The 24,089-nt window shown below is 46.2% G+C and overlaps 1 protein-coding gene across 4 annotated transcripts; it reads right to left on the bottom strand.

The window, feature by feature from the left end:
- Positions 1-5,489: 5,489 nt before the first annotated feature.
- Positions 5,490-23,987, bottom strand: LOC135911293 (sulfotransferase ssu-1-like). Of its 4 annotated transcripts, none has more exons than XM_070531848.1 (4): positions 23,887-23,987; positions 21,552-21,742; positions 9,722-9,907; positions 5,490-6,498 (listed from the first exon to the last, which is right to left on the bottom strand). In XM_070531848.1, exons 2-4 carry the CDS (start codon positions 21,734-21,736, stop codon positions 5,733-5,735), a joined length of 1,137 nt encoding a protein of 378 aa, XP_070387949.1. In that variant the 5' UTR covers positions 21,737-21,742; positions 23,887-23,987; the 3' UTR covers positions 5,490-5,732. The 4 variants fall into 4 exon arrangements, with proteins under 4 accessions (XP_070387949.1, XP_070387950.1, XP_070387951.1 ...); XM_070531849.1 differs by having other exon boundaries at positions 21,552-21,754; positions 23,887-23,985; XM_070531850.1 differs by lacking the exons at positions 21,552-21,742; positions 23,887-23,987 and adding an exon at positions 15,236-15,297 and having other exon boundaries at positions 9,722-9,912.
- Between the last annotated feature and the right edge of the window lie 102 nt (positions 23,988-24,089).

The following is a 24,089-nucleotide window of genomic DNA, read 5'->3' as shown; positions in this document are numbered from 1 at the left end:
ACTTTGCTATCTTCACAAACACAAAAACCCGCTACTTACTGAGCTCTATTTCCTTCTCTGTAGAGCGTATATCTCTAACCAGTATGTCAATATATGCTCGGTAGCTGGCCCTAGAGGCATCGAGGGTAATGTACTAGCTGGACAAATGGCCCCAACACTAACATCACTGGTTATTATTCCTACGGATGCTGTCCCTGTCACAGAGATGAAGCCTTTCTTAAAGGAGAAACTGTGAAGCCACTGGAAACAAAGAATAAGCATCCCTTGATTAAAGCACAGTTACGTTTCTGGACCCCGAAAACGAAAACATGACGAACTGATGTCCTATTCTGCCGACTCAAGATAGGACACACCTATGGCACCCATAACTTTTTACTCACTGGAAATGAGCCTACAACTTGTGGTAGATGTAGTGGGAGGCTGACTGTCCTCCACGTCCTGATGGGGTGTCGGAAAGCCGAAGCTGAGAGAAAGAAACATTTTCCTTTTGTATAACGCCGGCACATGCCTCTCCAACCTGCAACATTTTTTTGGTTCAGAATCATTCTTTGACACCAAAGCAGTTCTATGATTTTTGAATGATGTCGACTTGCACGTTCTTAGCCCTATAAATTCATAGCACATCCTTTTTCAAGAGGATGCCGCTGTGATCGTAGTTTTGTACAGCACATGCCTTCAAGCCCTTACATAGAGGGCACGGCAGCTTACCGGCGGACAACATGCCTAAAGCGCCATTACTGCTTGTGCAGGTTTTGCCGTGGTTTTTCGACGTGGTGTCTACAGCAAACAACAGGACTCAACCAGGATTCTTCAATGTGCCGCAACGCGGCAATGACACCGCGGACCGTCTACTTGTCAACGCCCACCCTACAAGAGTGACGTCATCGCTGGACAACTTAGAAAAGGCCAAGCTCGGCATCGATTTGTTCAGTGGGAACGGCAGCTTACCGGCATACAACATGCCTAAAGCGCCATTACTGCTTGTGCAGGTTAGTCATCTGGGCAAGTTTCCCGTTTATCGTAGCGATGATAGGTTTCTGTTGGTCCTGCCGTGCCCTCAAAAGTGTTTTGCTATTTTGTCTGATTGCTGGTCGATGCTCATGTTATTGCTTGTGTCAGGTGACATAGAATAGAACCCTGGGCCCAAGGCTAATGAAATGTTGCAAGTCATTATCGATAGACTGGAAGAAAGCGACCGCAAGATGGACCGCATAAGAGAAGAAATTGCTGCTGTTAATTCTAAAACTGATAAGCTACAAGGAATTTTGACAGTGCTTTAGGATATGAGCAACAGAATTGATAAATTAGAATCGGTTGTCCAACAGCAAGCATTGAAGTTAATTGAGTACGAAAACAGAAGTAGGCGAAACAACCTCCTAGTATTTGGAATCAACGAAAGTGCTGATGAAACAGAAACCAAACTCATAGAACAGGTCCTGGACGGTATTTTTGACGATACTTTGGGGGTCCCCGTCAGGACAGTAGAGAGAATTCACCATGTTGGAAAAACGAAACCAAATAGACCAAAACCAATTATTATGAAGTTCCTTGATTCCAGGGAAAAGGACAGTGTTCTAAAGAACTGTTTTAAACTGAAGGGCACTAATGTTCAGGTGAGCCAAGACTATGCTAAAAAAATAGCGGAAATAAGAAGAAAACTTTGATAAACTGCAGCATTGGATCGGTCAAAAGGCACGAAAGTCAAGCTTATCTACGATAAACTTAAAATAAAAGACAAGATGTACCCTTGGGACGTAACTTTCTTTGCCAGTTTTGCCAGGCAATAGATGAGCAGATCATCCCCTTCAAAGGAAGGCACTCGCTAAAGGTGTACATGGCAAACCAGCCAAAAAAATGGGGATACATAGTCTGGGTAAGGGCCGGTCAGTCCGGGTATGTTCACGAAATAGAGTTTCACGGAGACAACCTGAAGTCCGACCCGCCTGACGCACCCCAGACTATTGGCCCGTCAGGCCGCGTAGTGCTGCGCCTTGCCAGAGCTGTACCTCCAAGTACGTTCCTTTTTTTTGACAATTTCTTTGCGTCCCCAGAGCTCCTGGCACACCTAAAGGATAAGGGACTGCATGCGACATGCACCCTGCGCAGAAACAGGGCAGCTAAATGCCCGTTGATGCCTTAAAAAGAGCTGAGAAAACAAGGCAGGGGCTCGTTCGACAACAAAGTCGATAGAGAGCATGGCATCATTGTTTGTGAGTGGTACGATAACAGGCTCGTAATGGTGGCCTCAAATGTGCATGGTGTCAACCCACTTGTAAAAGTGAGGCGGTTTGACCGAAAACAAAAAAAAAACATGTTGAGGTCGAAAGCCCTGCACTAATCGCAAGGTACAATGAAAATATGGGCGGCGTCGACAAGTGTGACATGGTACTTTCTATGTACCGGACCCACCTCAAGACAAAAAAATGGTACAAAAGAGTAATTTTTCACCTGACCGATTTGGCTGTCGTAAACGCATGGCTGCTATACCGCTGTGTTGCAGCAGAGTGTAAGATGCAGCTAAGCCACTTCAAGTTATCGGTGGCGATAGCACTGATCAAGGCAGAATCAAGGACCACTGTTGATGAAACTGATTTTTCTAATGCACTAGCATGCTCAGCCGCAACGAAACGAAGGCCGCCTGCGAAAGCAAGCTCGGTGTCCGCAGACGTGCGGTACGACAGCGTAAGCCACTTCCCCCGCCAGCAAACGTGTGCAGCACAAAGGTGCAAAATGAATGGCTGCAAGCGGAAGACAACATACCTCTGCGGGAAGTGCAAAGTGTTCTTGTGCATTGACGGCAAAAGTGACTTTTTTTTATTTCATAATGAAGAGTAAAGTGCCATTTTGTTATTGGAAGAACTTTGCCTGGTGAAAAAGGCAAACAAACATTTTTACTTTCCCCTACCGGAGCTGGTATTCATGTTGTCCACTGTAGTGGACATTCTGTATCTTCCAAAATAGACATTTGAAAGAGATGAAAAATTTTTTCCCGTTTTTTCTGATGCAGAAAGACACGAAACAAGAAAAAAAATCACAGTTCGCGCACGTAATTATTCCGCATGCAACAAAGGGTTAAACCAAGTTTTCCCTGTATTTCAAACCGATTCTTCATTTCAATCCACGCACCCGGTTGTCAGTGGCACCTCGAACAGCGGCGGCGCTCGAACCAATGACGACAGAGGAATAGAACAAAGAAACATTTTTAAAAAGAACATTGATAAACTGCCTCTCGTGCGACTTTGTTACACGAAGTTCGTTCAGAAAAATTCACGTCGCAGACTGTAGTGGCACACGCAGAGAAGTCAACTCTGATTTTGTAGCCTCAAGATGCCTCGAGTGCTTCTTAAACAGCGGGAAGATATAATAGAAATGTCCAAAAGAGGTTATACGGAGCGCAATATTGCCCTCGCGACAGGCCGTCCATTGAAAACACTCAACCGAATTATCCAGGCTTACAGAGACGAAGGACGCATAAACGATGCGCTGCACCGCAGGCAATTCCGATCAACAATGAACGACCAAGACCTTTGCATCGTGGCAGCCGTCAGCGACGAACCATTTCTAAGTGCAAAGGACGTTCGAGGGGCTCTTGGCTTGGACAACTTGAGTGACAGCACGGTACGACGAAGGCTTAGAGAAGCAGGACTGCGAAGTCGCATCGCCGTACAGAAACCTCTGCTCACCGCAGCCAACAAAGCAGCTCGCCCGAGGTTCGCTACTGAACACAGCAGTGGAGCGAGAGCGAATGGAAGTATGTAGTTTTCTCTGATGAGTCCACGTTCTCGAGCCAGGACCAACGAAAGAGAGTGTGGCGGACCGCAAACACACGCTTTAGTCCGCAGAATATCCAGGAGGTGGCCACCAGCGGTCGCGTGTCTGTGAACGTCTGGGGGGCGACCTCCCACGAAGGCCTCGGCCCACTGGTGAGAATTGATGGGAGGTTCACCAGTGCTGCGTATTGCACTCTGCTCGAGCGCCAGATGATTTCCTATGTGTTCAACGGGCCGCACCTAAAGGGGTGTTATTTTTTCCAGCAGGACTTGTCTCCCGTTCACACATCGAAAGACGTGGCGTGCCTTTTGGAAGAGCGAGGGGTAATGCAACTTCAGTGGTGCGCGAAGGGTGCCGACATGTACATTATAGAGCACGTTTGGGGCCGTATGAAAGTGAACCTTTCGAAGAGGTCACTAGAATTGGCGAACTCCGACGAACTATGGGAAGCAATAGAACATGAGTGGAAGTGCCTTCAGCGTGATACCGCATTCACCGAGGCTCTCTACGCGTCTCTGCCCCAAAGAATGGAGGCCGTCGTTCAAGTCGACGGTGGCATGACGCGTTATTAGGCCACCAACCAACAAAACAAAGGACGAGCGTAAGCTGCGATGACGCTATTACCTTATTTCATTTGCTTCAATATCTTTTTAATATTCGGCAAGCGTCAATAAACTTATTTTGAACTCACCCTTAAAGACCATTTTCTTCCTGATTTACACGATCTACCATACATCAATATCGAAGTCAGGAACAGACCTACCTTTTGCAACGATTCGGGGCGCTATAACAAAGACATTGTTACTAAACCAAATTTGCCATCACAAGGGATGTGCGTGTGAAGTGCTATACCGAAACTGTGACCTCAGGAATTTCATTGAGTGCATAAAACAACGAAGAAACAAAAATTTGTTCTTTCCAATGGTCAGCGCCAACGCTCGTCGGTATGATGATATTCAGGTTAACAATACTGAACTAAAACAGTGCCTGTTCTCTTTTTTTTTGTGACAGACAACACTTTTAGAGCCTTGCGCTGTATTACTTTTATTATGAATATTATGAAACCATAGATCTGATCTTTACAAGCAGCCGTCGCTGTCGAAGAATGTGATGTTTATAGAAGCATATTGAAGAGGACACAAAAGAATGCCCTGGAATATGCATTCCATTCTGTACTTACGTATTTAAAGCGACATCGATTCTAAGTTTTAAGAAGCCGAAATGATCAAAAGTAAGGAACCTTCTACTAAGTGTCTCAGCTAACCTTCACCAAACCGTTCAACGAAAAAGCAAAAATTGAAAGAGAACAGGGGGAACTTCAGCCCGCAGCTTTCCTTGCGAGAAAGCTTTGCAGCGTCGTGATAGAGTCATGTGCATAATTTTTTTTCACAATGTATTTAAAATTAAAAGAAAACCAAGCCGATATCTAGCCGCTGTATGAAGGCGTTCGTACCAACTTATTGCGCATGTCAGTGCTAGATACAACTATAAAACGTACGGTGTTCGGTAATCAGAGGTGTGACGGCGGAACACCATAGGTCTCTAAATTGTATCTTGCACTGCGTCTTTTGTTAATATTTTTTTTTTGTTGAACAACTCGGCTGCATTGTACCTGGGACACCCTATATAAATCATCTTTTCTTGTGTATGATTCTTTACCACGGAGATTTTTGTTATTCAGCAATTCTCGGCAAAAGAAAAGGAAACGAAGTCACAGAACGGCTTTATGAGAGGCGCTTTTTATTAGTTCTCAGCGTATAAAAATGATGGAATTTGAACACTTGCAATTGTAAGAAGACGATGCATAGGCTCCTCACTGCCTCCTTTTATCAGAGTCAGGATATATTAAGATTTTGCCACTCAAGATTATGCCTGTCATAGTATACTGAACATTACGGGGAGACCTTATTTGCCACAATATGCGTAAAGCAACAAAATCAGCAAAGCGCGTCACAAACATTTCAAACAATTCCACCCAGGTCCATATCTCCCCAGATCTCCCTGATCACTCCAGCTGCCTTTTTTCTCGCAATCCACTCACGAAACACATCTATGTGGCGCTCAGTGAAGTGAGACCTCCAGTCACCTACAACACCTTTTCTCACGATATTCTTGCCGCTCTTTAGACGGCTATTGGTGGTCGCCGTGAAACGGCGATAACCTTCGAGGAAGGGCCTGTCTTTCTCGGTCAGCGAATCCAGAAGTGCCTCGTCAACGTGACAGAGTTTGGACATGAAGGGAATGGCACTTCTCTCGACGACATTAGCGTAAATATTTCCATCGTGCTCCAGCATGTCACGATACTGTTGACCCATAAATCCGGCCAACGATAGCACTGTGTTCTTAAAATCTTTCTTCAGCTCCTCGTACGTGAGAAAGAAGATGTTTTCTTCGTGCCGACAGGGATACCAGGAGAGGAGGTGGTCGCAGTAATCCCCACGCTCTACATCTCCAGCGATGAAAGCCTCGACGAAGTCGTCGAAGGTGCCATCCTCGAACTCGTAACTAGCAGCACCTCTGACGTAGTAGTAGAACGAGACGCAGACGTCTAGCGGATTGCGCGTCAGGTAAATGTACTTGGCTCTGGGATTCTTCAGCTGGTGCTCGTACGAGAAGTGCGTCTTGAAGAACCGTGGTGGCTGCATCTCGTTCAGATACCGCATACCCGTCATCTCTGGGTAGGGACACCGCCGGTGGAACTCGGCGTAGTTTTCGGCGCTTTCACCCCTGGACACGTATAAGTAAAACAGCGTATCATGAGGATTCTTCTATGTTTTGGGATAAATACGACAGCCTCGTTTAAACGCGTGAGCGGATTTTAAACACGTTGAAGGCAATCCCTCTAAAGTAAAAAAGGAGCTTTTTGCGTTCCCTTTTGCTTTCGATTGAGATTTCTTATTTAGTGCTTCATTGAACAAATAACTTCTCTATTTGGAATTTCTTAATGTCCTACATCGATACCGTTCATTGCAGGAGCATCAGAGTCACCACAATACAGCACTCTGAATTGTTTAACGTACACCTGAATGTAGCATCGTAATGTTTTCTCGTAATGTTTCCATTCCTCTGCCGCTTCCAATGCAGTCAGTACAGTCGAACAAGTAATAATTAATGATACGGATATAACGAAGTAGGTATAAAATGTTCCTGTTATGATGGTTGTAGGCAGCTGGGCCCGCGGCTCCCGTCGGATGACGGCGCAAATGCGTGCTGCTGGCCGAGCGCTGCCGAGGAGATAAAGAACGCCCTGCCGCTTCCCCTTCGCCAGTCACGGTACAGCCGACCTTGTTCACCGAACGCACGCTTGAGAGCAGCGCGACACCACTGTGCAAACGCTCCGTCACGTGGCGTTTTCCCTATTTCGCGGGCTTTCATTGCAACCCGGCAAAAAGGACTGCGTGATAGGTGTCATGCCGGAAACAGGGGTGCTATAACGTAAAACTATTCCAAACTTTTCTATTTTAATTCTGCTTTCAGCCCACCGCGATTGGTCAAAAACTTTGTTGACACCACCCCCACTTCACCTGTCTCTCACGCGACGTCACGAAAACCGCGATAGCTCCCCATCCGATATGACGTGTACACACTGATTATGCCTAATTTGACCGAACAAAACAAAAATAGTTATTTCTGATTAGACGCCTTCTTGCCATTAGCCCTGGGCTATTGATCAAAAGTTTTCGGGCTGCACCCACTTCACCTGCATCTCACACGACGTCACAAAAACGTAAAAACTTACCACGTCAAAGTGACGCGTCGCGTTAAAGATGCATTAATGTGCCGAACAAAACTGAATTTTCTTCTGAATAGCCGCAGGCTGCCCCGTTCCGAAAGGAATAAAAGATGACTGCCGCCGATCGCTTCGCCTCTGGCTACTCGCCCCTGCTGGAGAGCATGGGTTTATTTGCGTGTAATAAATCTTTTTGCGTGGCCGTGTAACGTTTTCGAGAACTTTCGGCACGTTTACGACCTCGTTCTGCCAACTCTTCTTTGCTGAGGATCAGGTTTAGCGTCATTCTTAAAGGGACACTAAAGGTTACTATTAGGTCAACGTGGACTGTTGAAATACCATCACAGAAACCTCGAAACGCTTGTTTCGTGGCAAGGAGAGACTTATTTTAAGAGAAAATGCGTCCTGAAGCGTCCGCGTACCTCTAGCGCAGTTCAAATCGCCCGCCCTCCGATCGAGGAGAACTGACATCATGGTCTCATAGTGACGTTGCGCCATCGGTGAGTAGAACGGCGTCCGCAGACGGCGCTATGGCTTTTCTGCGCAAAACGCAAACGCGCGGCCAGAAACAGAGCCAAGACAGAGCCGACAGCAGAGCGAAAGCGGGAGTATGGTGGCTAGCGGAAGGAGAAACTAATTACGTCCCACATTACGTCCCACGGCACACGGAATGTCCGTTTTCGTTAAACTATAGGCTTCGGCGAGCTCGCAGCGTGGTCGGCGTGGTCTGTGAGAAGTGACGAGCCTTTCCGCACTCGCAACAGGGCATAAAACAGTGCGAATCGACGCAAAACTCGGCCTAGAAACGTGCTTCGCCACAGCCGACCCAGATGTCGTTTCCCGCACCGCCACCAGGCGCCGCTACTATACCTCAAGCTCCAGCGCAAGACGCCCATAATCTGGTACTTCATTCTATGACGCAAACTTCGACGCTCGTCGCAATGGACCCTGACACCGACAGATTGGCTCGCGATGGTGGGCTCAACTTCAGCGATTTGAGCACCGACAAGCGCGACCTGCTGCTGAGGGCTCGCACTGCCGGCGTCGTTGCGTACTACGACGGCGGCCTCGACACCGGCTCTCCGGAGCGGGAAAGCAACGAGGGCTTCCCACGACATCACATGGACGTGGCATTCTCGCTGCTTGTTCCAAATGAAAGTTTCGCGAGCCAGCAGAACCCTCACAGCACGACGCGATAACGAAAGTACTGAAACTCCAAAGCGTGCGCGGCGCAGAGTCGTGCGCGCAGAGTCGAGCGAAAACGAAACCTTTCGACCACCCATACTACTGAAGGGTAACGTCAAAATCTTATTTTTTGTTAGAATCGAGTAGACGTAGACAAGTAGCATTTTCTTCCGTCTTATAATCGAATGAAATGATATTTTTATTACGAGTAGTTGAGTATTAGTAACATAAATTACGGGGAGTCCTTTCGTCATCGGTTTAGTACCGGAATGTCGCTGGGGGGTCTCAAATCGTGTCATGCATTTACCTCAATTTCTCGGTTACGAAAGCTCTGTTCGCGATTATATTGACACCTTAGACGTTCTAGAACATTGCTCTACCACTTTAACTTGACTTTCTGGTAACCTTTAGTGTCCCTTTAAGCTTCCGTTGCATGCCGACGCGATTGTCAACGTGACAGCGCAAGCTAACAACGAGAAAGCGGACCAATCGCAGACGCCGGCGCCACCCTCTTCAACCGGTTGTCGATATTTAGTGCAGTGGCTCGGCTCCATCGAATCCCTCTCCACTTGAGCATGCTCCTCGCCCCTTCTGAGCCAATTAGATAAGACAAGCCGCTCAGTGCAGGCAATGTTATTCGTTTTTCAAGCAAAGAAAAGTGACCTCCTATGAACGAGGGGAGCACTTCATTGGTTTGTTAATACAACTCTGCGGGTGACCGCCCGATGCTTGCGCCGGTGGTTACGCAAATTTGACCTCAGGAGATTGGAATAAAAACATATTGGAATAGTTTTACGTTATATGGCCCCAGCTCGATCGGTGGTTTCTAAAGGTGCTCTACAAATCTTTGGGTCCTCAGTCAATAACTACAAAGGTGGGTAATTAAACGTTATTAATGAGTGAGTTACGGGCAAAACAAAAAAAATGCCTGAGTTATTATAGTTTGGGTTCGGTTCAATTCGCTTCCGACGCACGTTTAATTTTTAGAATTTTGGCTGAAATTACGTGGGACACCCTGTAGACGTAAGCAGATACCTATGAAGAATCAGTTGGATGATCTGCTCCAGCCAGTTGTTGCCACACTTGAGGTAAGACACCATTACCAAGTCGTCGTCGTGGGGCATGTAGTCTCGGGCATTGCGCACACTCTCCGGCAGGTAAGTCTTGGCATACTTTAGGCCGTCAATCACGTGGTACACGGGAACATGTCGGCGCGCCATGCTTTCCTGAAATGACGTTGTGAGACATTTAGTTAGACTGTCAAATGAAAGCATTTTTATGTAAAGATCACTATATCAACGAAAATAGGTGCTCATCAAACTCACGGTGTAGCATTCATTATATTGTACAGGCACATGTCATGAAATCCTTTTTCAAATAGCGTTCTGAACGTTGCGCGAATACTGATTTAAAAAAAAACAGAATTGTACAAAATTTGAATAACAATGATTGTTACAAATCCAGTACTTATGACACAAAACTGGCTCGGAGTAGAACGGAGATGGTGCTGAAGTAAAGAATCGAGAGCAATTAAACAACTTTTGAACCGCTTCGAACATGTCCAAACCGCAGCGATAATTATTTCGACTAATTTGCTTCATATTTATCGTCCACTGATCCATTACGCGTAAGGAGATAACTTCGCTTTGTTTCAAATTCTATCTTCTGTCATTGCCATGTGAGCGCAAATTATCAGGAAATTGTTCATTGCAATAAAATATTCAATATCAGGCTAATTGATTGCAGTACCGAATGAGAAATCTAGATATTCACTTCGCTATCAAAAGTTTCGGACGTTAGCAAACCCTTATTAATGAGACTTTTTAAACAAACTTGAATAGTCATAGCCCCACACGGCTACAAACGCGATGTCCACCGACCTCGTCCTGATGGAGACAGGTATACTTTATTGGAGTTAAAGAGACTAACTTAGCCATAGTTTTGACATAGCCCCGCAGATGATAAAAGAGAGCCTTTAACCGCTGTCTCGCGAAATAGAAACCATCAGGCGCTTGTTTACTACAGGCAGTGGCTTAAGTCCAGGAACTTTCCACAATATATTTCAGCTTCAACGAACGCAGTAATATGACAAAGGCGGGAGGAGGTGCCCGTACTCGTCCTTAACGTCATTTAGAACAATATGATGACCATGTTACTACTTTACACAATTATGGCGCTGGAAAACAACACCAAACGCACTTAGCTTTATCACTTCTTAATTCTCATTTTGTGCGATAAAAGGAAGCATATTTGTTGTCACGAAGCACGTAGGATAACAAGAAAATTACGCACTTTCGGAACCACTAGCGACAAATAGATAGAATAAACTTTACTTTCCAACGAATAAGGTAATCTACCCCCCCCCCCCTCCCACGACAGCCTGGTCAGGAGGCGGGTGCTACCGCCTCAGATGCAGGCTGGGAGGTCTTGGGTCCCAGCACCCTCTTCAGCCAGTTGGACGAGCCGGAGCTGGAGCTCAGAGTCAGAGCTGCACAGCATGGTCTCCCAGGTGTCTCTACTACCAATATTGTGTGTCCCCCCGGGAGAGTTCGGGCATTCCCATATTATGTGGTCGAGGGTCCCTCTCGCCCCACAAAGATTACATCCATCGCTCCTGGCCTCAGGGAACATGTGGTTCACCACAACCAGGTGCGGATACAATTGGAAAGGGCGAGAGAGGAAGGAGCCTTCGTGAGGTACATGCCTCATACATTAAGTCACTCCACGTGCCTCGTTCGACGAGTGCTCTTATTATCTCCATGGCCGCTATCTTATACACGTTCGAAAAGCCGACGTTCGATTTCGCCTCGCGCGATTGTCCAGGCTGCGCCGATATCGCGGCCTAGGCCAATCTAGTCCAATCGCGTGAGGCGAAATCGAACGTCGGCTTTTCGAACGCGTACAAGATAGCGGCCCATATCTCGCCCAAAGAAGCTGCTTAACACTGAAAAACGCAAGCGCCACCTCTTCGCAGTGTAGCCGGCAGACGCCCGTGTGGTGAACCAATAGACACGTCCGCCAAAAATATATGTAAACAAACAGACATACGCGTGCAGATATATACAGGGTGTCGTACGTAACTTGAGCCAAGATTTTAAAGATGAAAGGCGCGTAGGAAGCGAGTTCAACCGAACGCATACTATTTCCACTGACCTATAGTAACTCGGGCAGTTTCTTGTTTTCCCCGTAACTTCCTAATTAATTAAGTTTATTTACCCAACATTTAAGTTATTGGCTGAGGACCCCAAGTATTATACGCAGATTTGTAGAGAACCTCCAGAAACCACCGATTGACTTATTTCCCGTACGATACGTCTCAAATAGTTCTTTTTTGGGGGTTGCAAAGAAAGCTCCGAAATATGAAAAAATCCATGGGACGGAGCGGTTGCGCAGTAGTATTGTGCTGCTCTCAAGCGTGCGTTCGGTGAACAAGGTCGGCTGTGCAGCTGGCCCGAAAGAGTGGGAACCGCTGTTGCTACTGGTCTATGTGGCCGGCGCAGTTACTATTGAAAGAGGTGAAAGCAAGTACAGATCACTTTATGCTTTGTCATTTAAAAACGCATAGCTGATCGCTTTATAAAGGTGATACGCCAATATTAAGCTTACAGAAAGCGCTCACCAAGTGCGTGAGTTATGTAACTCATGATGTACGCATTCACGCAATAAAGCATGGCGCGAACTTCGGTTTCGAATCTCTGTTCTTTTTTTTTGGGGGGGGGGGGGGGGTTGCATAGTATTTTCGTACAGTTTAAGTTCGACATCTGATCGCGCGATGACTTCGGATGCTATGGCACATTCATGCCTTTTGTGCCACCTAAGCCCTGAACTGCTCTGGCATATATCTTCACATATAATTAAGCGAATGTATCTCCTTGTTCGGAACAGAACGTGAGTAGACAGTTCTTGTGATGCATCACAGTCATTTGAGAAGCGTCACAGTAGAGCTTTTTTTTAAATGCGGAGCGGTGTTTTTATTTGCAGGTTTCCCTTCCCTTCGAACTGCGGCGGCTGAGCCTGCTGCACAGGAGGAACGGTCGGTCTGCGTGCAAACATGCTGGGGCGAGGGCGTTCTACAGGTCGGTGTTCGGGCGTAAATGTGCCCTCACGTGGCCATGGAGCTCCTCTGTGGTTGACGTCTGTGACACACACCGCCGGTTGCCAGGAAGCGCAGGGTGCGGCAGGTGCCATGTGTTGCGGGTAATAAGCATCAGGTTGTCGTATGATGACGTCACGCACAAGTTCCTGGTGCCGCAGCAGTTCTTCACGCACGATCTGCCGTATAGTAGACGAAAGATCGGCGGACGGGCTCTCATCGATGCTGGCAACGGTTGCCACATTCGCCAGGCGTCCAATTTTGGCTCAGTGCGACGTGTTTTCAACGTCTCAAACGTACGGCAATGACGCACGACATCTGAGATGGAATCAACGTGTTCCCGGCTTATGAGGAAATTGTATACATCTTCTGCGATTCCTTTGACCAGATGTCCGACTCGGTCTTCCTCAGACATCTGTGCATTTACGATTTTGCACAGCTTGAGGATTTCCTCTATGTATATAGTGCATGTTTCTCTGTGAGCTTGAGCTATTTGAGCTAGTGTTCTCTCAGCGCGTTTCTGTTTGGCGTAGGAGTCGCCTAAACACTTCTTAATTTCCTCAACGAAGCGCTCCCACGTTGTTAGGGTGTCTTCGTGGTTTTCATACCACATCAGCGCTGTCTAACTCAGAAAGAGTACGACATATTCAAGCTGAGTGACAGAATCCCGATGGTTGTAGCGGCTCACCCTTGCGTAGTGCGTCAGCCACTCGTCGACGTCTTCGCCCACTTTTCCCGCGAACGAGCGTGCTTCCATGTAGTGCTGCAAAGGTCCAACTGGCGCTGACCTTTGAGCAGGTGAAACTAGAGCTGGCATTTGTCCACCTCCGTCCTGAGCCATAGGGAAAGTCATTGGCAAGAGACCGGCAAGACGACGGCTCCGGCGAAGTTCTAGATGTGGCGACTCCGTCGTACGTTGTGTCGTACCCCGCACCTCCACCACTCTGTTACGCCCACAAAAGGCGTTACTTTGAAGCCGGGTAGCATTAGATGCGATGCCCTTGATCAGCTGAGCGCCTGTGGAAATTCAGCTCGCCAGCCACCCATCGTCTTCTTTTTTTTGTTCACCACTCTTCAGTGCCCCCGAATACTGCTTGTTGAGGCGTGAACCCACTATGCACGCAAGAGCACCACAATATATATATATATATATATATATATATATATATATATATATATATATATATATATATATATATATACTACGAAATTATCATGTTAAGCTCTTTAATAATCACTCTAAATTTGTACGTACATATGCCAACTCTGTGTATCCGTATTGTAACTGCTGCCACCACAATAATCACCGTAATAATAATCGTAACATATAAAACATGCCATCAATTACACACCCATAATAAGAAATAATGTTAATCGTATTAAGGTCGTCAATCGTCTCCAAAGATTTGTTGCGCTATCAATTATATGACGGGGAAGAAAAATAAAAAGACAGCAAATATTCATGTTGAATGGTGGATAGTCGAGAGTAGCAGGATCCTGTTCTATAGTACTGCTATCTTCTATAAACATACTTGTACGGAAGACTATTGTTCTAAGATACGACAGGCACCATTTACCAGACACTGCGACGCGTGTTGTATGACATTTATCACAGATATCTTTGTCCTCTATATGAGCAGCAAAAAAAAACAAGAAAACAAGAGAAATTAGGCATGAGACAGCCAGGTAGACACAACAAACCTACTTAGTTATTTTAGAGCCCCAACACGCATGCACGCACGCACACACACACACACACACACAAACACACAAACACACACACACACACACAAACACACACACACACACTCACACACACACACACACACACACACAAAAAAAAAAAAAAAAAACACGTGCGCACGCGGATCACACGCCACACACGCACGCAAACACGCACGCACCATATCAGTTCAGTTCAATGATTTCATATAATGTACAAATAAAATTGTGTACATTTAAGTTCATAACTGTAAGAATGATGTGGTGTGCAAGGCCCGACATGTTTCAAACCATGACAAGTTTTCAGCTCATTGCATTGTTCACTGTGGCAAAGGGGCGGCAGGCACAAAATCAAATGCTGAAAAGCTATTGAAGTTAGCTCTTGCAGATCCCTGTGTTGCCCACGATATTCAGTGGGCGTCAGAGGAATTTCATTCCACAGCTCACAATAGTACTGAACAGACAAACAAGTGGTTCAGTGAATCGAATGCAGTAGTCATGCACAATGTCTGAAACGTTTTTGAGCCTCGATTCTGGGCTCAAAGACGTTTCAGACATTGTGGATGACTACTGAAAAGGCATCACTGGTGCGTTGTGGTCTGTTCATAATATCAACTTAATGACATCTTCCTCTATTATGGATGTTTGCAATTAGGAAGTGCATGTGCACAAATTATGCCGCTATTATAATTTCGTCACGGAGATGAAGATGTAAAATTTCAACCAATACGTACGTTTTCTAGTATGTCTTCACGGTGGACATCCACAGACGCGACGCTCAGTTAAGCTGTTCGAGGCAGTCTCTTTTTGCTTTGTTTTATCACATTCACGAAGGGCTCACACGGTGTAATCTCGTAAGAGGAAACAGATATGTCTGTCTCGTCTGTAATAGCTTCGCGATAAGAGGTGGACGTCATAAACGGTATCGCGAGTTTGCTCCGTATCTCAGCAAATGCGTAGAAAGGTACGCTGTATTGGAAATCAAATAGCGACTCGCAATGGCTTGTGAAGATAAGCCATGCACAAAACGAACACAGACAGAGCGAAAGAAGCCACACCACAAAGCAATGGAAAGAGTACCGGCCCGCCAAGCAGTTTGGTTTCAAACAGTCAACAAATGTTAGACGGGTCACATGTCTGAAATGTATCCGCTTTGCCAATGTGGGTCTCGAGCATGAGAGACGTTCGACTGCGACATCGAGAGCAGTCAAGAATAGCGCAACTGGTCATACACTTTCATACGCCTAATATGGTGCTTGTAAAACAGGATAGGCAAGGACATTAAGCTGCAGAAAATTTTGATTACTCTCTGCAAAGTCCTCGCTTGCGAATAGGTGGCCCTAGAAGCTTTTAAACGTTTAACGTCCTGTGCGCCATATAGAAAGTTTGCATACTCATAAAAGAAACGTCACCGAATTAATGTCGAAACTTCATATAGTGACCATCTAGCGCTGAAAATACAGCGTGATATCGAAGAAAGGGAACTTTGGCATTGATTGGTTTTCTGCCGAATAAATGAAAACAGACATTTAAACTAATTATTTAATAAGCTAAACTCATTCAGTGTTGAGATTTAGTGTCCCTTAAAAATAAATAAGATTCAAATAACTGTGGTTCCTTCAGCTGTCGTTCGAAATGTAGTTTGATACCCGCGCGGATCTTGTTGCTCTTTCTGTTGTCGTCATCGTCGCTTTGCAGTCGTTGATAAGGCGTCGCTCGAAAATTCAGTCATACCACTCTGTGAAGGTGAATGACCAACGGAGCTGTATATATGGCGATAAATATGCGGATAATAAATATGTTCAGTGAAAAGAAAAGACACATACCACAATGAACTTCGTTTTTTCGCGATTTCCTTGTTGTTTAAATAAATTGCAAACTCAGCGCCTTTTTTGTATTTTTAACCTTCTTTTTTGTTTATTATTTGGTCACGAAGGTGACTATCGCTGTATGATCGTTATAATATATGGCCAGTGGTTCTGTGGCAATACTGGAAAGGTTTTTGGCCAATGTGTAGATTATATACGACCGATGACGCGTCTTGGGCATACCTATCTTTGTGTAATAACCTTTCCAAGAGAAACGCCACGAACCCCTTTCCGCCTGGCCGAGACTTGTCTATGTTGCAATCCCCCACCATTACGATGGGAGTAGAGTCGGTATAGATTACCCAACCATGGTGCAAAGCTTGGCGTTTTCGGCCCGATCTTCGCTCGTATTACGTGCCACCCGCCGTCGTCGCGCGCATTGCCGCTCCTGTTCACGACAGTGTTCATCGTAGGCACGCTGTTCTTCCGCGGTACTCACCGCACGCGGCCTACCTACTGCGCGGGTGAAAGGGGGCTGAGATAAGGTAGCGTAGTTTGCCTATAGATCACGTGAGTGAGTGAGGTAGTAAGTGAGTGAGTGAGTGAGTGAGTGAGTGAGTGAGTGAGTGAGTGAGTGAGTGAGTGAGTGAGTGAGTGAGTGAGTGAGTGAGTGAGTGAGTGAGTGAGTGAGTGAGTGAGTGAGTGAGTGAGGAAACTTTATTGCAGGTCCAGCGAGGACGCGAACTCATCGCTCACCCGGCTAGTCCCACGTCGGGACCGGCAGGTATAGCCCACTGGCCCGGTCGCGGGCACGCCGGACAGCCAGGATTTGCTTTTCTTGAGCAGGGCTATGCAGAAGCGAGTCCCACTCCTCCTTGATGAACTTGGGGTATGTCGACCCGCACTCCCAGAGCATGTGCGCTAGAGTGGAGGTCTGCCCGCAGGAGGGGCAGGCGTCGTCGCGATACGCGCCCGGGTAAGCCTCGTGGAGAACGGACAGATACGGATACGTGCTGGTCTGCAGAAGCCTAAGCGAAACGGCTTGCGCCCTATTCAACTTGGGGTGAGGGGATGGAAAGACCCTTCTAGACATGTAGAAGAATTTAATAATCTCGTTGTGAGTAGCGGGAGCGTCCCTGCGGCCGTAGGGAGGAGGGGAGTCGGTGCTTTTTGCAGAGGAAGCGCGGCCGGTGAGGTCACGCGCAGCCTCGTGAGCAGACTCATTGAGGTTCGGGGGAGCACCCTCGACCGAGCTTACGTGAGCGGGAAACCAGTGGATTGAATGATCGTGAGAGCATATCGACTCGAGCTGTTAAGAAGACGAGCAGCTTGTTTGGCGGTGCAACCCTTCTGAAAAGCCCTAACTGCCGTTTTGAAATCGCTATATATCTCGGACCCACGACCGTCTTGCAGGGCGAGGGCGATGGCGGCTTGCTCAGCGACTCCGGGGTCTGAAGTGCGAATGGAGGCGCTATTGGAAATCTTGCCGCTGGAGTCGACCACAACGATGGCAAAGGTCTTCCCATCGCTGTACTCCGCGGCGCCGACGAAGCTTGCTCTAATGTCTCGTTGCTTGATCTGTTTGAGGATTGCTGCTTCTCTGGCCTTGCGTCTGCCCTCGTTATGGACGGGATGGACGTTTCGGGGCACAGGGGCCACTTCGAACTTGTCTCGAATGCACCTAGGGATCGGGGTACTGAGCATCGGGAATCCCGCAGGTTGGTAACCCAGCTCATCGAGGATGTGTTTACCTGCCGCTGTGGTGCTCAGGCGAGTGAGTTGCGCGCGTTCTTGGGCTTCGGCAATCTCCTCGGCAGTGTTATGCACCCCAAGCTTGAGGAGATCCTCGGTATAGGTTCTGATGGGTAGCCCGAGAGCCCTCTTGACTACTTTGTGGATGAGAGCGTTGAGCTTGTCTCGCTCCGCTCTGAGCCAGCTGTGCATAGAGATTGCGTACGTAAAGGGACATAGTACGAAGGCATTGATAAGCCTGAGGAGATGACGTGACATCAAACCGCAACCAATATTAAACAGTGTCTATTCCGGTTGAACATTTTTTTATTGCGATATTTCTTTATCACTATATGTTTTGACATTTCTCCCGATTAAGCGGTGTTGGGGCATACCCGGCGATACGCTTTTGCTTTATGCTTTAGCTGCTTTATTTAGCTCTGGGGTGGCCGCCATCTTTTTTGCCTACGCACACAAGCCACCATAACCTAGCGTATACCAGCTCCGCTGTATAAACTCGTTAGTGGTCGTAGGAATAGTTTATTAGCTGCGCCAGTGCAAGGAATTATGTGATCATTCAGAACGAAACTACGGACCGTATGAAATGGTGACTTATTTCGTCCAATTCTATTCGCTTTTTATCGTACACCGCTGAAGACCAGCCGATACCGGTGACAGCTGCCAGATAGCCGTCCGATCTACTGACGAAGAACGAAAGGCAGGAAATAGGAAGATTGCCGTAACATTATACCGGCCTATAGCTTCGTTAACAATACCCGCTCTTCAAAAGAAAATTCACTTTTCGCACTAAAACTGTCATCTTATAGAAATAGGTATCGACGAAGATTTTTTATGTGAACCACACCAGAAATGTCACCACAATGTGTGGAATCATTCCCATTGGTACAGCCAAAAGGAGAATTCAAATATTTTCAAAAATACCAATGCAACGCTCGTCTCAAATGATTTACCCATGCGTTACAACTCACATGGGGCACTTAAGTAGTTCTGCGTTATACAATTCCCCCAAGATCTAAATCTCCCCATATCTCCCGAATCACTTGAGCAGCCCCCTTCTTCTCGATCCACTGACGCACCAGGCCGAGATGACGGTTCGTGAAGTGATTTTTCCAGTCACCAACAATGCCTTTTCTTGCTATGACCGGGCCTTCGATCCTATCGCGGTTCATCGCATTGAAGCGTCTACAGGCGTCTAAGAAAGGTTGGTCCTTTTCGGTCAGCTTTGTGATGCTGTCCTTATCGACAGAACAGAGCTTCGACATGAAAGAGAGATTGCTTTTCTCGACAACCATACGGTAAACGTCCTGCTCATTAGCTAGCAGCCGCCTGTACTTCTCACCCATGAAACTTGCCAGAGACAGGACAGTGCCCCTGAAATCTTGTTTCAGTTGCTCTAATGTTATAAAGAGAACATTTTGTTCGTGCCGGTGCGGGTACCAGGAGAGCAGATGATCTAAGTAGTCCCCGCGGTCTACCTCACCGCTCACAAAGGCTTCGACAAAATCGTTGAAGCTGCAGTCTTCGAAGTCGCACTGTGGACCTTTGAGCACGTAGTAGTAGAATGAAGTGCAGACGTCCAGTGGATTGCGAGCCAAGTACACAAATTTCGCCTTGGGGTTCTTCAGCTGGTGTTCGTAGCGGAAGTGCGTTTTGAAGAAACGTGGCGGTTCGATCTCGTCGAGGTAGCGCAAGCCATACAGCTCCGGATAACGACACCACCGGTGAAACTCGGCATAGTTTGCAGCGCTTTCTCCGCTGTGCAGTGGGGAAGGAAATGAAGCAAGATACACATTTACGTTTTCTACGCAATGAGGTGAAGTAAATTCATCACTCTGTAAGTTGACGAACTCTTACCAACCGTTACACACATTAACCGTAGGTTTTCTTTTATTATTTTATTCGGACGAGACTTGGTCACTCAAAGAGAAAATTGACATCCATCCGACTGTAGCATGAAAGTATGGGTTTCTCAGAAAGAAAACTACGCTGCCGAAGAAAAATTTGTCTCGTTCTTGGTCTTCATCTTCGTCTACGACTGCGGAACTTTCTTTGAAACCTTTAAGAGTTTCCTTCGTAGTTGTGTGCTACAGTCAGGTAGATGATAACTTTTCCTTTCATGTACTTTCCTCCCCTATTTGGGTATCCACATAATTGATTTCTCAGATTTGTTCACTCTCTCACGACACCTTTACTCTACTTTTTCTATTTCCGTAAATCTGAAAAGAAAGGTTCTTGGTAAAAGACTACTATGCAAAACATTGTTTTCGGAAATTGCACAACTGTGCCTCTGTAGTGACAGCTCGGCTAACTAAATGAATGCTAAGCATAGCGTCCACAAATTGCTGTGAAACGAAAACACCTAGAGACAAAAATAACTATTGTAAAACTAACGAATATTAGTGCTTTTACATTTCTTAAAATTGCTAATTGATCACGCTGACGCAAAGGGCGTGCTATCTCCAGCAAAAATGCACTAAATTATATTTCGTCGACCGAAAATTGTCGGCTAACTACTAGGGACTAAAAGTTAAAGGTATGATGGCATTGATCGTTATGAACAACGCAGAAAAGGTCGGAACATCTGCAAAGGCGGACACAAAGGTCTGACATGTTTCCTAGACTGATACTTCGACTCACTGCGCCACGTATTTCAATAACTACGGCCATTGTAATAATTATTACTCAACTAACTTCCCTCTATGGCGACTCCAATAACTTTGAATCTAAGTAGCTTTACGTAGTCTGTACCCAACATTTTAGGGCCCGAAAAAAGCGGTGTTACTTAGTTATGACATACGGAGAAGGGAATGCGGCCATGCCACGATGCTTTTACACCCGTCGCGGTGACCTAGTGGCTATTGCGTTGCGCTGCTGAGATCATGGGTTCGATCCCGGCTGTGGTGGCGCATTTCAATGGTGGCGCATTGCAATAGCGCTGGTTTTGCCTGCATTGAGTGTACGTTAAACAAATCTCAGTGGTCAAAATTATTTCAGAGCTCCCCCTCCCCCTCCCCCACTCCCTTCCCCTCTACGGTGCGCCTCACAATCAGACCATGGTTTCCGCACGTAAAATCCCAGAACTTGATTTTGTGAATGCAGCTCGCGCAGTTTCTGCTTAGCACCGGCAAGGCAATAAAAAAAGGCACCATTTTACTATGAAATAGGAGTATATCAAGGTTGGCATAACTTTTCCTTGCTAGAATAAATAGATTCTTTTTTAAATAAAAGGAACTAAGATTAACAAGTCGTTCCTCACACATTTCTTTTTTGATTTATTACAAAAGAAAACAAACAAGCTCAATTTGAGCTGATATACGGAAGCAATGAAGGCGTACCAGACCGACAGTGCCCAACACTCCGTGCAAAGCTGCAAATAATTTCGTGGAATACTAGGACAGCGTCTGCAGCCATAAATCAGACCTTGGCCACTCGGGGACATCGTTTTCCCACGAAGTGCTCGGGCAAGTATGACTTAAGTCACCCTATTTACCCGTGCAGAATGAGCTGGACGATCTGCTCCAGCCAGTTGTTTCCGCACTTGAGGTAGGACACCAAGACTAGGTCGTCGTCTTGGGGCCTGTAGGCTCGGGCAGCACGCACGTACTCCGGCACGTACACTTTGCTATACTTCAGACCGTCGACCACCTGGTACACGGGAGCTCGCGTGAAGTTCATTGTTCCCTGAAAAAATGGCTGACGTGATAGTTGTAATGCGGAGATTGGAACGAGCGAAACCAAAGTAGCTGACCATTATAAAAATATCGAATTACATTTTAAGTATCATGTTCAATTGACTGGAGTTCTGGCAAGTCCAATTAAAGTACGTATCTCTCGAGATATGGGAGGACAGCTTACTTAACCTGTGACGTGCGTCGCTTTTAAAGAAAGTGGAATGGAGAAGGCCCCTCTTACGCTATGAGCCACCCTGGCTATCACCCTGAACGTTGTATTGTTATTTATGTTTGTATCTTGTTTTTCTGTTTTTTTTTTGCTGACGGTGCGAACCAAATGGAAGAGACGTAATGGTTATATATCAAGATGTCAGCACCTCAAAAATACGCATTGATTAGTTTTGCTTGCCTTTTCAAGAGGAGTAGCCGGCGCAAGGAAGGTGCGAACTTGTCTTTTAATCACTTCTCAATAAAGAAAGTGATTAGTTACTGTTCTCTACCTTACTTTCCTGTTGAGCAGGTTCTACCTCTCTGCCTTCTCTCTTTATTTCCTCCCCATCCTCTCACACGCTTAATTGCGCTTTCTTCAACTAGAGTAAAGAATCTGTCAGTATAAGATATCACCGTAAATTTTGTCTTTTAGTAGCTCTGCTTTCCGGATCTTCCAACTAATCCATGCGTGATACCTAGCGCGTATAGCAAGCTGTATCGTGCATGTCCAGTAGAACCTCGTTAAACGGAAATTGCTTAAACGGAACAACTGCCTCTGTACTGGTTGGTTTTCCATATGGATAAAGCAAAGCAAGAAAGAAATCTTTCATTAATCGGAACCAAAATTTCCCAAATGTGTGCTCAGAAGAAAAGAAGCAAGCTCTAAGCATTCCTTTCCCCTTTTTCTTTTTCATAAAAAGCCATAATCGGATGTTTATTTTGCGACTATTGTCGTCATGCAGAAAGCCTTCCCTAAAGAAACAGTGGCGATGACTCAAGCAAGCTAAAAATTTGATAGATATGTAAGGGCTAGCATGTGCACACCGAAGAGCTTGGTGTGGACACCCCACTCACCCCATAAATGGCCGAAATCAGAACGACTGAGAGTTTAGAGATTTTACAGCGCGCTGTTCGATGATTGTTGGAACCCCGCAGCACTACCTCGTACTAATTGAGCCAGCGAGTCGAGCACAAAAAGCGATGTTTTTGAGCCGAGTAACTAGTTGGGCTTCTTGGGTGAACATAGTGGAAGGCTACAGCGCGAGAACCGACGGAAACAAAGGAGGCACACAAAGTACACAGGCACAGTGCTTTGATACGTCACCGGTGTCTCCTCTAAATCATGACTAGTGAAGTCTACACAATCCAGAAATCGTCTTCATCCTTAACATCTCTAACCTTGGTAAATGACGCATAGGGGTTTATGACACATAGTGTTACACCTCCGCAGATCTCTCTCAGAAAACGGAATTCCTCTGTACCGTCCCTCGAGGTTCCGTTTAACAAGATCCTACTTTATAGAAAACTCTGACACGCTGCTCCGTGGGGTTACTGCAAGGATTGAACAAAAGGAATAGAACCACAGCGCAGCACTGTCCTTATTGACAGCGGCATACCTACTTCGCAATGAACTTCTCGCGATTATCGCGTCAACTCAGGCTCATGACCTGTTTCAATTGCCTAAAGGAACTCAATGCCATGGTCCCCTAAAAATACTCTCCAGCTGCTGCGAGCACAAAAGGATTCACCCTAGGTCGCCTAGGTGCCTAATGAAACACATCGTTTGAATCAAATTATATAAATGTGACTTAATCCTTTTGACAGGTTCCTGAGAAGCACTCTGGCATCCATACTACAGATTACCAGCTGCAACTGTGTACTGCAACGGGATTTTTTCACTCAGTAGTCAGTTGAAAAGCGAGTGAGAAAACAGAACGCATTCAAAAACGTATGTGCTTTTAATAAGTATTTTGCCTCTCGCATAAATTAAGTGCCTTAATTATTATCCGGCATCCATTAAAAAGTACAATAAAGCATTTCAATGAAACTCTCAAGCAGTCTGTTAAACAACAGGCCTCAATGTCGGCAGTATTGCAACATAAAAAGCAGCGCTGTGGGGGATTTCGAACGGTGCAAGAGATGCCTCAGTGTTGGTATACGCACCCGAAAGGGAAGGTTTTCCGGCGAGCACTGCTGACTCTGTGCAATGTCTCGTTCCTGTGCGGATGACCTTTTCTTGCAAAATGGTTATGTCCCCCTTAGCGTCACCAAGCATGGCCCCCATTGCCATCAGAATAGCTGCGATAACGTTGAGATAAGGCGACAGACACTCCTTCACACGATGCTGTTATCTATACTCGTCTACT

Source organism: Dermacentor albipictus, chromosome 1, assembly GCF_038994185.2.
Source record: "Dermacentor albipictus isolate Rhodes 1998 colony chromosome 1, USDA_Dalb.pri_finalv2, whole genome shotgun sequence".
NCBI classification, from domain to species: Eukaryota; Metazoa; Arthropoda; class Arachnida; order Ixodida; family Ixodidae; genus Dermacentor; species Dermacentor albipictus.
This window is presented reverse-complemented; position numbering and strand designations above follow the sequence as displayed.

Excerpts from the sequence above, each read along its gene's own strand:
- LOC135911293 (XM_070531848.1), bottom strand. The coding sequence starts at position 21,736 with ATGAACTTCACGCGAGCTCCCGTGTACCAGGTGGTCGACGGTCTGAAG. Across the intron at positions 9,908-21,551 it reads GTCCAGCTCATTCTGCACGG|CATGGCGCGCCGACATGTTC; the intron begins GTAAATAGGGTG and ends ATTTCAGGAAAG. Across the intron at positions 6,499-9,721 it reads ATCCAACTGATTCTTCATAG|GGGTGAAAGCGCCGAAAACT; the intron begins GTATCTGCTTAC and ends ATACGTGTCCAG.